We start from the raw sequence: 12,478 nt of genomic DNA, 5'->3' as shown, positions 1-12,478 counted from the left end.
AATGATACTATTCTGCTCTCTTGTCGATACCGGAGGTCTTTCGTGCAGATCCGAGTCCGGAAACTCATAATAGTCTGCAAGTAAAATCAACGCATTTTGTTCTAGATTTTAGTGGTACAATTTGACTGTTCAATTTAATAAAAAAAAAGAAAGTTTAGAAGACTTGTACTGACTGAGTTTTGTACGTGATATGTAAACGTTCTCGAGATTCCTTGGCTGCATGGATGTGAAGGAATTGCGATAACCTTATTGCATTCTATTGAACAGTTTGCGCTGACGTTAGCCGCAGTCACGAAAACTCTCGAGAATAGTGAGCACCCAGTCACTGCGTGTTTCCTGTGTTTGCTCAGCGAGAAGTCAAATAAAAGCAGTTTTGATTAGTGTTGAAAATAAACAGCGTGAATCTTTTGTAAACTCATTTAAAAAATGAGACGTGCCGTTTGTGGATCAACACATCACTCGCGCTGGGAGCTTTCATGACATTTTAAAAAGTATCTGGTGAATGAACTCGACACTCTTCATCCTGTTTATGCTGTAGGTCGCACCGGGAGCGGATGATTAACTTACCACTATCAATCCGGTATAACTGATACCCGACCTGATATTGCCAATTCCGCGGGGTTCCAGGCGGGTTTGTCATCTTATCTCTAAAGGGTGCTTAGGTCACATCAACTTCGTGCCACACTTCTGGCTGTTTTGCCGGCTTGCAAAAAGGGTAGTGAGAGTTGCCTTGGATTTTTTGCTAGGAATTGCTTACTTCAAAAATTCAATCAAAGTCAATTCGAGTTTCAAAAACTGAAACAACGTTTTGTGGTGTGTTTCACCATGTCCCAGTTTTTTCATCCCTTCAAAATACATCCCGAGAGACCACGAGCATGGAAAGTGGAAGAAACAAGAATTCCCCATCGCCGCAACTCGACGAGTCGTCCGTCGAGAAGAGACTTTCAAAGGGCTGTCGTTGTGAACCCATCTTTCCAGCGGCAATTTATTGATCCAACTGACTCTGTTGATGAACAAGACATGGAACCCAAATTGATGGAGGCCCCACAGACGCAAGGTCCTCGCCGAGTGACTAAAACAGAGAACATAACAGTGAGGCGGGAATGCGAGTGGGACGTGGACGACACCAAGGACGATAGCCTCGGTGGAAAACCACCACGTAATAGATCAATTGTGCTATTAGTAGTGGTCTGTCTTACATCAATTGTTTCTCTTGTTCTGACGTTGCTAATTCTCTCTGGGTTCGTCGGAGTGAAAAACTGCTCTTGTAGCGACAATTCAGGTAAGTCAGTTGCATCGATTAGACTGACACAATATCTTTGTACTTGTATTGGGACAGTTTGCTTGGGATTTCCGCAAGGAACTCGTTCTGCATGGCTTAAAACAACCGCTTCTTCGTCGTCTATTTTCAACAGTCATTTAGCTTTGTTTTGTAACGAAAACCCTGCTGTTACTTTGAAAACTTTTACGAGTTTCCTTCCATCTTGTGCCAGCTAAAAAAAAAAAAAACAGGATGAACAGGACGTTCTTAAAATTTTACTCAGGGGCCACACAGTTTTCATAACGGTCAAGTAGCGGAAATCATTTCTATAGTATCAGGTTAAGCCGGCAAAATAGATGAGCAGTTCTTGATTCCCCGAATACCAAAATAACATCTAGATTAGGTGTAACGCGTGTCGTCAGGGTTATTAGAACAACTACGAGAACCATACAGCTGAGCACTGTATTTCAAGTATCTTCAGAAAGTGATTCCAGATAGATAATATCGTGTTTTCGTCTTAATCAGATTATACTCAGATTAATGCAAGAAAAAATATATTTGGGGAGTACTCTCAAGTTTGAAGTTTAAGACGAGTCGATAGCCGAGTAGAATAGGAACTTTCCATGGCGCTCAACTACTCTAAAAGTAGAACTGACTAATGAGATGGCCAAAGTCCACACGGGTCAAGAATGGGCAAATTTCTCTTACTGCTTAACGAAAGATGTTTCCATTTAAGCAAAAGCTACATCAAAAAGAAATTATTGGTACCCGTTAATGCAGAACCCGGCTTGTTTGGTAAACCTAGACCACTTCTCATGAATGCATCGTAGGCCTTATTTAGCGACGCCTTTAACGACGTTTTCCTTTGAATCACCTATCCAACAAATAGGTCTGTGAGATGGACTCTCTTTGGACGAATTTTATGTTCATTTCTCTCGTTGAACTTAGTTACATTCCAGCCTGGGATAGTATAACCGGAAGGCGGCCGCCCTCCTTTCCCTCAGAAGTGTCAGGTTGGATCGTTATCTCGATTTTTTGCTGTCTATGTCATATCAGTGATACCCCTTTATCAACTTCTTTATTCAAAACGTGACTAAACTCATGGTTTTATTGCTTTGGCGTGGACCTGTATGCCATTGCGTTTTTGATACGTAGTCTGTTCCTCTGGCTTTAAGTGAACAGAACAGCATGTCCTGGTAAAACAGCCGTAGGACAGAACTGTATTTAGGGGTATTTATTCACATTAATTTTTTTTATCACGTGAAATCCTTGCTTAAGTCAAATTAACATTCTTTGTTGCCGAAAGGTGTGTAACCCTTAGGCAAAAACTCTATTTGAAACCAGGTTCTACACATCCTTCTGTTGTGACCTTCGTGACACTAACCCACTGCTTCCAATATTCTGGCTACCTGTTATGGAGTTCTCCCAATCAATAAGGACGTGTTAAATGTAAACAGTTTGAAGTGCTGTGAATTTTCAGCCTAATCTTCAACAGAAGTCTGTGTTTGAAGATAGATTGCTGATCTGTCCCACCGGATCAACTAATTACCGAAATCAGTGGAATGTTCGCGATAAATTGATCTATTGTCGCTTCCCTGGCTGTAGTTTTAGCGCAACCCAGACAAAAAAGAAAAAGGTTCCAGAAAGCAAATGTTACTTAAAATGTTATTTCCATCATCATTGTTAGTTGTACCGTCAACAGGACCAAGAAAACAAAACTATGAAAACAACTTAATACACATTGTCGTAAATGGACACCGGCCGTGTGTTTTGATTAAAACAGACTTTGGTTAAAACAGACTGTGCCACTTCCCTATTGTGCAGGCGACATAGTAACAGTTGTTCTCTAGATGTTCGTAAATTTGTGTAACGTCCGAGACTCGAAGGTGGGAAACCAAGCTAAATGCCACAAACAGATTTCCGCTGTACTCGCTATTATGTGTCTTTTGGTATATTGAACTGTCTAACATTGAGGGTATAGATTACCTAAGCATTCGTAGCCAATTTTATCGTGAAGCAATCATTAGGGACTTTATATTAATTACACTCGGGAGTAGACAGATCTCCGTCGTCAACCTCATGGAATTTCTGATTTCTCTTCATTTTTTGTACATCATTGAGATAGCGATAACAGGCCAGTCGTGCATGATTAGTCCAACAAAGATAGAAGAAAAATTCGAGATACCAGCATCAAAACATCGATGATCGAGATAATATTTACAGTCCTTTCAACCCATACCACATTAATTTCTTTTTAATTGCAAAATCAATGAAAAGCAAGCATATCCGGATTACAGAGCCGTAAAGTGCTGCTCATTAGCTGTTCTTGAATGGTCACATGCAAAGTTTTCATCCACAGAACTTCAAGGTTAAAGCATCTTTAATGACCATGAAGCTCGATTTTGGGATTGAAATGGTCAATTTTACACCAGAGACTGACCAATGAATTAGATAAACAACTAAGGGGGAAGTCACGCGATTTGATCGCTCATCATCATTGCAAGAGGGCCGCCGCCATACCTGTTAATACTTGCCGTGAGCGATAAGAGACGGCGGTTAGTTGATCCCAAACTTTTAGGGTGAGTTCCTTTAGGGGTGATCTGGATCAGGATCAGTGATCCAAGATCACTCGGATCATGGTGCATCAAAGAAACCGACGAATCCACTCTGGTCACGGATTCATCGGTTCCTTTGATAAACTATGATCCGAGTGATCTTGGATCACTGTCCTGATCCAGATCATCCCAAAGGAACGCACCCTTAGCTACTTTTGATGGCGCAATATTATATCTTGTTTCGTTCGTATTGTCTTTCACCAATTTTGATAACTTTATCCCAGTTAATTTATCTTTTCCCTAATAACACAGTATTCCTGTTTAACTTAAAACACTCCAAGCTGATGTAGTGTTTAGTTCAGTCTCAGCACCATTAAAACTGCCATAAAGTTTCATTTTATTAGTCTAGAATTCATAATAATCTTTGGAGATTAATAAATTTACCTTATACCAACGTAATCTTGTCATATTTCTTTACCCGTAGCGTCTGGTAGAACAAACGCAGTGAAATCAGGAGATAATGATAGACTTAGGAAGGTTGCAGAGAATATTACTGCGCTGGACAAAAGAATGGTAATTAAATTCTGTGCAGATATCGAGTGTAAATTCTATATGACATTAAAGGCCCCGTCCAGGTCCTTAGTTGCTTTCGATATTATTTAGGTATTAGTAAGAGGAAAGCTTTACTGATGAGGAAGAGGTAAACTACAACAACTAGATGGAACAATTCAAGCTTTTTTCGAAGACTCGGCGACTGTGTAAAAAGTATTTAAATTTTATCCTTTAGCACATTAGATTTTTTGTTAAAAGGACCCTCAAGCTTTGTAGCTTTGAAAACTATCGTTTTAAAATAAAGGTTGATTGATTGATTGTTTCCACCAATGTGCGTATTTGAATATCTATCCTGAATATGTATTGTGAAATAGTCCAGAACAAGCATCTGAATTTTACATTCTTGGAGACGCCATTCATGCACTCAGTTATAGTTAGTCGTGCTGATGATGAGCAAGCCCTCACTTGATTGTTTTTAAAGGAGCTCAGTCACGTTATTTTGATTTATTTTGGCCATGTATAAAATCGCCTCTGAATTGAAAGAGACCTGACAATAATAGTTTACTAAAATAGAAAATAACCAAAGAAATAATAATAAACCATAAAGGAACAAGGATGGTGAAGGATGGCAAAGATTCAAAACCCGTATTACAACGAACTTGAAAAATGTAGGCTAAACTTTCTAAGATGCGAAAACCATGACGTAGCTCCTTTAATATTTTGAAAACTTTGTTTAACACTAACTATCAGCAGGAATCATAGCGTTTTAGAACTAGAGAAGGAAATTGAAGGGTCGGACAAAGTCACATATCTTATCTAATTGATTTAAGTGTTCTCGTGTTCAGAATGTCAACAGTGGAGCAGGCACATTCATCGTAACATGTACACATGTACTGAAAGCTGCGTTTCACATTTCATTATTTTTTCTCTCGAAGCCACGTTTGTTTACTGTTTGTTTCAACAGGAAGAACGAATGCAACGAGTAGAAAAACTCATTCCAAACGAAAGATTGCCGGTAAGGAATTCTCTTGTAAGGAAGTCAAGTCTTTTATTGTAAATTGTGGGATCGTTCAATTTAAACTAACATGTCTGCCTACGATTTACCGACAGTTACATAATGAAATAGATGTCTTGAAGGCACTATTAAAAAACCAAACTGCCAAGCTGGACAAGCTAGTTAACAAAATCTCTTCCCAGGTAATGAAATATCCGAAGCCATCACCTCTGTATTGATATACATTTTCGGTACAAAGTACATTGTTATCAGCCGATAAAGTTCAAAGTACGCTGTTGAAAAATAACACATATTTATATTCCATCAAATATTTTCCCTCAGGCGTGATTCATTCACGTGACAGAATATGCCCCAGAGAGAATCCAAGTGACATTCCCCACTATTCAAACGATCCGTGTGTTGCGCGAAATATTTGAAAGATAATAAACACAATAGCCTTCATTTGGCTTTGATAATAACACGGATAATTTTCCATGAGCACTGTACTTTTTGTTCCTCGAAGCTCTCAGTTTTTCTCGAGCTCTCGGAAAACTGTTCGCCTCTCGCAACAGTCGATAACGTCACCAAACAAATAGCCGAGCACATTTTCGCGCCAAATACAAGCCATTGTTTATTTATTCATAAGTACAATGTCAGGAAAATGTCGTTACAGCATTACATTGGGAAATACCTCCATTTGTCCGCATGAGGTCACTTATATCTAGGGACCTACATGTATCTCCCTTCCCCGGGTGTTATATTGTTTGTACCTGGTATAAAATTGATCCTAATATCCAGTGCTCTGCCACTGATTTTTTTCTGATTGAGTTAGCTTAGTTTCAAAGTACTGTACGATTTGCTGGTGTAAACGGTGTAACGTATCACTCAGTTTAGCTGATTACGTATTTTCTCCGCTTGGATCTGGAGGTCCAATATCATTTTTACTACTTAGAAGTAGTAAAATCTCCGTACAGAAGTAACTATATCGTGCCACTAACCTAACCCGCTTGCAATTACTGCAGGAGAAGAAAATCCAATATCTTACAGTACGCCTGGCGTCCACCCATCGTGAACTAGAGACCGTTAGAGAAAAGGCCGATAGGTTTAAGAACTCCAGCTCCAGTCACTTCAGTAACATATGGAAAGCAGTGAACACGACAGCGGGAAGAACAGATAACTTAACAAACAAGGTACTTTAATATCGCGTATAATTTCAGTTTTCACCTTGCTTAACTTTTAATTGAATAGCGTCATATATTGCTTAAAAATAGTTGAAATTAACTTGCTCTCGAACGTCTGCTCGCTTTTAGGAATAATTTTATGCCTGCACATTCATGTATTTTTGCGCCAAGTGAATATTTCACTTTGTATGTGATTATTTTTCTTTATCGTTAGAGTTACTTTTCTGTTACGTCCCTCGTTCCAATGGATTGGGGTGCTTGTAAGACCTCAAGACGATCGAGTTATTTCATTTGTTTTTGTTTTTTCCCTGTTCAGGTTAACGACGATTTTGGACATGTACGGCAGGGTTTAAGGAATTTAACGGAGAGTCTATTAAGAAACATATCAAGCTTGGAATTTTCGCAATCAGTGGTACGCTCCAGGAGACGTTTATCAAATTTATAGATCAATTGGAAGCTATCTAAGTGAATGTAGACTTTTCACCAACACGTTACTAGAAGGTGTGATATTAAAATTACGGCGGTCTATTTGTACCACCCGCACATGTGAATGGTACTTTTCGAGCACTTGGGTGTTTCCTGAATTTCAAAACAATAAACACGTAAGGCTGATGAAGAACATTTTGAGAATCGGTTTGGTAAAATAACAACTATCAATGCAGGAAAAAATAGAAAACTAACTTTTTTCCGTATTTGTTTTTGTTGCTGTTGTTGTTTGTTTGGTTTGGTTTGGTTTGACTATGACCATGACCATAACCATGACCCTGACCATGACTATAGATAACACTTTAATTACATTTGTATGACTATGAGTAGGGGTATGACGTTGACTATTACTGTGACCATGACGAGGACTAGAAAAGGGACTGGGACTGGGGCTGGGGCTAGGAGTTCATACATTCACCCTTATATATTCACTATGGCTATGGTTATGGCTATGGCTTGTGTAGCCAATACGTCCCTCAGCCACCAACACTAATACTTTAGAAGTGACCACATATACATTAGGAAACTACCTAAAATATCTACTCCTGGTTTCAACCAATTTACTGCGGTAACAAATCGCTTGTCCTTTTCTGTCGACAGGTCAAAATCGATATGGAGACTATCTGGTCTAACTTGAATGAAACGAAGAAATCGGGCGACAGCTTAAAGTCTTCTTTTCAAAGATTTCAGACAAATGTAAGTCATTACTGGTAATTCAATTTTTACCTTGCTTGATTGCTTTTGTTAATATCAAAAAAGAAGTTAGGTTCGAGCCACTTCTGCTTATTGAAAGTTTCAGAAATGCATTTTTCACATTATTTCAGATATGGACAACAGACAAAGGTTTTCATTTCGACTAGACAGTCACAAGAGCTTCAGCAATTGTTCTGCTTTTGTAACCAATCGACCCAATCACGAGCAAAACAACCAGTAACTAATTTGTTACTTGGCTCGGAACTCTTTCAAATATTGTTAACACTCGTCGTATTTTTCTTCCTAAAAATGAAATTTAATTTAGGGACTCCACGACCCCGCATTTAAGTCCATTTAATAGGCCATTTAACAGTCCATTTAGCCCTATCTTGCCGGCCTCAGGTGGTGTTTGACCGAGCAGGTTTTAGCAAGAAGAGGACTATGATAATTATAGTACCGGATGTGGGTAGCCTGTTTACAGCCGCCTTGTGGAAAGAAATGACGTAACTGTTTAAACTCGGTAGGATATGACAAAGGTTTTTGTAAGTTTATATTCGCAACAATTTGAAAATTGCCTTGTTATTTTCTCAAACAGCTTAAAAATTCAACGGACCGACTCGATCAAGAAGACAACGCTCTGAGCGCAGTGTTAGATGAAATTAACAGGACACTCTCCATAAAGGTACAATCAAATTGTAGTAAACATCCTTCAGGATATACAAACAGCTGGGCCCAGTTGCTCGAAGAGCGGATAACGCGATCCAATAAATGATTTACTGTCCAATGCCGGATAGCGTACTTTCTTTCATCTATAATTGTCTACTAAATAGCGATTTATCCGGTGAGTAGCGTTATCTACCTTGAGCTAAAACAACTGAACTCTGAGGTATTATTCACTAAAGACCTATTACATGTTCCAGCCATCTCTCTTCCAGGTAAACAACGTGAGAAAGCTCCAGGGCCCTGTCGGTCTTCCCGGTTTCAACGGTTCTCAGGGACCGATAGGTCCTGCTGGACCTCCAGGATCCAATGGAACTCAGGGACCCCAGGGCATTATGGGCCCCCAGGGATTTAACGGCTCACAGGGAGCTCAAGGTCCAACTGGACCACAGGGTTCCCAAGGAGCAGGAGACTTTTCTCAGTGTAAATACAAGAACAGTACAAACACAGGAAGCCAACACAAAGTAACAAGCGACAGTCGTACAGGTGCAATTGGGGTTTCAGTGGAAGAACTCAACGTAAGTATACTCAATCCTGTCAAATTATGATTCCGAAACGAAACGGGTCACAATTAGGTAAAACACTACTTTCTTGTACATGTCCAAGTAAAAATCACACCATTGTCAACATATTAAAAACGAACGCTACCAATTGGAATAGACCATATTCGTATTCTCGCTATTGGACTGAAGTTACAATGTAGCTTGCAACTGAGGCCAATGCGGGGAGTCTTTTCAAATGCAAATAGCATTTATCCCTTTTTAATCATATTCCCCCGCATTAGCCTCCAGTGTAAGCTAGTTCAAGTCCAATACCGAAATAAGAATATGGTCCATTCCTCGTAAAATTGCTTTCACGTGAATTATCAACACTCTTAAGGCTTTCTCTGGCATGTCTCGAAAACACCTCGTCGAGCAGCACAGTAAAAAGTACCACATAAACGTTGATCTCAATAGCTTTTGTTTAAATGGTCAAACATATGAATTTTTTGCCGGGAGAAAATTAACGCCTTTCAATAAAGCATTCTAAACGTACTGCTCAATAGCTTTTATTTGATTTGTTATACACTGGATGCCGAGTCATACAGGGATCTAAAAGTGTAATGTCACTTAGTTAGCCATAGCACAATAGACAGTAAAAAGTAAAACTAGCTTTCTTTTGAATGGCCACGTATACGTAGTGAAATCGTACTGAAATCGAATTTATCAGCCTGCTTCATCTTAGGTAATGGGTGCGTTAATGGCTCGTCTTATGGACAGAATAGGCCCCCTCCGATTTATCAATATTCTAGCATCGCTTTCAGAAAAAAAAAATTGCAATTTTTTTAAGTTTAGTTTGTCCCTCAATTCCTTACAGAGTCGTGGATACACCACCAAACACCAATACATAAAGGAGTTTGTCTTGAAAGCCTCGGAGCCACGTTAGAATACTAATATATCGAACGTGGTCTATTGTGAACCAGTCCAGTCCATCTATTTGAATCGAACCAAGCGTGTGTGTTAGCCTGTGAGCGTATTTGAACAAGGCAAATAAAGTATCTCCCTGATGATATATTTTGTTCATCATTCAGGCAACTCAGTAGAAGTCTCCTTTCCGTTGAGTTAATGTATGAAAGAAAACTTCACTTTTCTTCACAGGGCAAAAGAATAGTGGGTGCGACATGCTCAACGGACATCGCTCAGCAGTATTTGCTTTCAACTGAAATACACCCAGTCAACGGTCATTTATATTACTACTGTAAGTGTTATGGACATTATGGCACTGGCTCGAAAAGTGTGGAATGCACCATGCATTACTGGGAATGCCCGCTGACAACTTAAAGTCTACTGATGACCTGGTGTACGGAGGGTGTTGAGTCCAGATCTTCCCAATGAAAAAAACACTGTCGACTGTACATTTTACCACAATACCATGCAAACCTTACACAATCCATTAGGCGCAAGGAAAGCCAGAGTTTTGCAAATTTTTCCCTTTGCTAAGGAAAACGCTCGGGTGTGACTGAGATGTTGGAATTTTTCTTCACGATTTTATGGGCATTGTGAAAGGTTTTTGGCGCTCAGAGTTATGGGTAAATGTACCAGTAACCATCTATTTCCTACGGAGGATTGGAAGACAGTGTTTATAGTCTTTTGAATCGGTTTAGGTATACCTTAAGACATTCCCAGGGTCTTAGTGACATTGATCTCATACAGGTAGATTACATCTGATAGAACAGTATTGAGAGAACAAAGCCTGTTAAAAATCTCGCTTTAGACACATCCTTAGTGGGGTCTGACCGGGAATGAAAGAGGTGTAACGGAGCGGGTATTACGTGGTCAATCCGCTGGCCGCTGTTGTACAAAGAAGCTTTCATTCTTCAGTCTTGAATGGAGCGTATGCATATGACGTCATATTGGTGTTCCAAAACCATGAAACGGTGGCCATGTTGGTGTACCAAACCAATCCTGTGGCAGTTCAACTCTTTCATTATGTAAACACTTTCTTTGGTTCCAATAAATTTGCATGAATGCTGGACACGTGAGTGCATACGCTCCATATGGTCTACACGTCGCATTGATAGTTATCTGCGCATAGCATAGAGTTATTTACAGACAAAATGCAGTCCACTGAGATTTGCATCAACGTGGCTTACCTTTTCGATACCGCGAATGTTGAATGCAATCTATGTATGACCATGAATATGTCGAGTTTCTTAGTGCTGACCGCGTAGAAGAAGAGTTTAAATGATTAATACGAAGTTAATGAGTTATTCTCTATCTTTCAGAATAGAGCATACAAATATTTAGATTAACAAATATTCGGACGACTGCGATTCTCCCTTCCACCAGAACTTATTCAATAGAGGGTAATGGCTGTGAAGCCCAACTAAGTTCTTTGTTGTATGTTCTGTTCCCTTGACTCTGTGTAAAACGCAATAGTTTTTGTGACCGGGGAACTGACAAATAGCAACGTTTCGGTTACTTTACTCGCGCATAATGTCTGAGCACAAAGCAAAAGATTGTGCACGGTCGTGGAAATCTTGGTATCTTTGTTTGCTACTTTGAAGTTTTTCAGGCTTTAAAACCATTTACCTCTATAGACTTTGAACTAATTGAACATTGAATACTTCGATTATTCAAATGGAGTGTAGTCATCGTTTAACAGAGTAAATTGCAGAAATCCATACAAGACAAAAGGCGATTATTACGATGTACAATGTAAGGTCTGGCTAAATTATTCGACGTCGAGAAGGGTTCCCTTTAGTTTCACGGAAATGAGATAATACGCCGCTGGACATAACTTGAGCTTCAGTTGAGGGTCACCACAGTTATTGTCTAGCAGAAGAGAAAAAAATACTTGAGGTTTAAGTATCAAACAAAGGGGAATAAAGACCTTAGACTTTACAATTACTTTTATCACATTGACAAACAAAATCGTGTGATTCTCTCCCAACTGATTCACACATAATCTATATTTTATTGATTAATTCCAAACGTGATCATATGTAATATACTCAAATATCTAGTGACACAGAGTGATCCTTTAATTATGAAATTATAATATATATTTTATGTAATAATACGTATAAATAGTTTATAAATACACTTAAAAATACATTTTTTAATATAAATTCATTCGGACCAGTAAGGAGTACAGTATTATATATTGTATCTTTCGTACTTTAGTCTCGGATAGTCTTTTCACTTAAGCAAATTATATTTTTATTTTATGCATATAGTTTCAGGGAAAATAACAACCTTCAAGGCAGTACCCATTCCTAAACGATAAAAATTGTGCTTTCTCCTTTAGGTTGTAATCTAGTATAATATAGACAATAGATGTTTATAATTAAAGTATGTGATACAGGTTTCATTGTGTAAGTAATCAATAAAGCATCCAATGCAGCAAATACAGCTGAACTTGGTAGGTCTCCTCTTATTATAGCTATCAATCAGAAAATAATCAATTACTCCTTATATCTTAAAAGTATAAGGACAATGGCTTAATTGTTAAACAAATCTTTCTCATATCAGAAGATCTTCGTCATGCTGGTAAA

The 12,478-nt window shown here is 38.8% G+C and overlaps 1 protein-coding gene across 2 annotated transcripts; it reads left to right on the top strand.

The window, feature by feature from the left end:
- The first annotated feature begins 473 nt into the window (after positions 1 to 473).
- On the top strand, positions 474 to 10,924 carry LOC145484736 (uncharacterized). 2 transcript variants are annotated; one of them, XM_081463369.1, is made up of 10 exons: positions 474 to 1,282; positions 4,301 to 4,389; positions 5,333 to 5,383; positions 5,479 to 5,565; positions 6,385 to 6,552; positions 6,860 to 6,955; positions 7,630 to 7,725; positions 8,318 to 8,404; positions 8,658 to 8,960; positions 10,080 to 10,924. In XM_081463369.1, the coding sequence occupies exons 1-10, from the start codon at positions 826 to 828 to the stop codon at positions 10,260 to 10,262; spliced, it is 1,617 nt and encodes a 538-aa protein (XP_081319495.1). In that variant the 5' UTR covers positions 474 to 825; the 3' UTR covers positions 10,263 to 10,924. The 2 variants fall into 2 exon arrangements, with proteins under 2 accessions (XP_081319495.1, XP_081319496.1); XM_081463370.1 differs by lacking the exon at positions 10,080 to 10,924 and adding an exon at positions 9,799 to 9,914 and having other exon boundaries at positions 477 to 1,282.
- Positions 10,925 to 12,478: the final 1,554 nt, after the last annotated feature.

Source organism: Orbicella franksi, chromosome 4, assembly GCF_964199315.1.
Source record: "Orbicella franksi chromosome 4, jaOrbFran1.1, whole genome shotgun sequence".
Taxonomy (NCBI): domain Eukaryota; kingdom Metazoa; phylum Cnidaria; class Anthozoa; order Scleractinia; family Merulinidae; genus Orbicella; species Orbicella franksi.
Note: the sequence above shows the minus strand (reverse complement) of the source record. Positions and strands in the feature narration are given on the sequence as shown.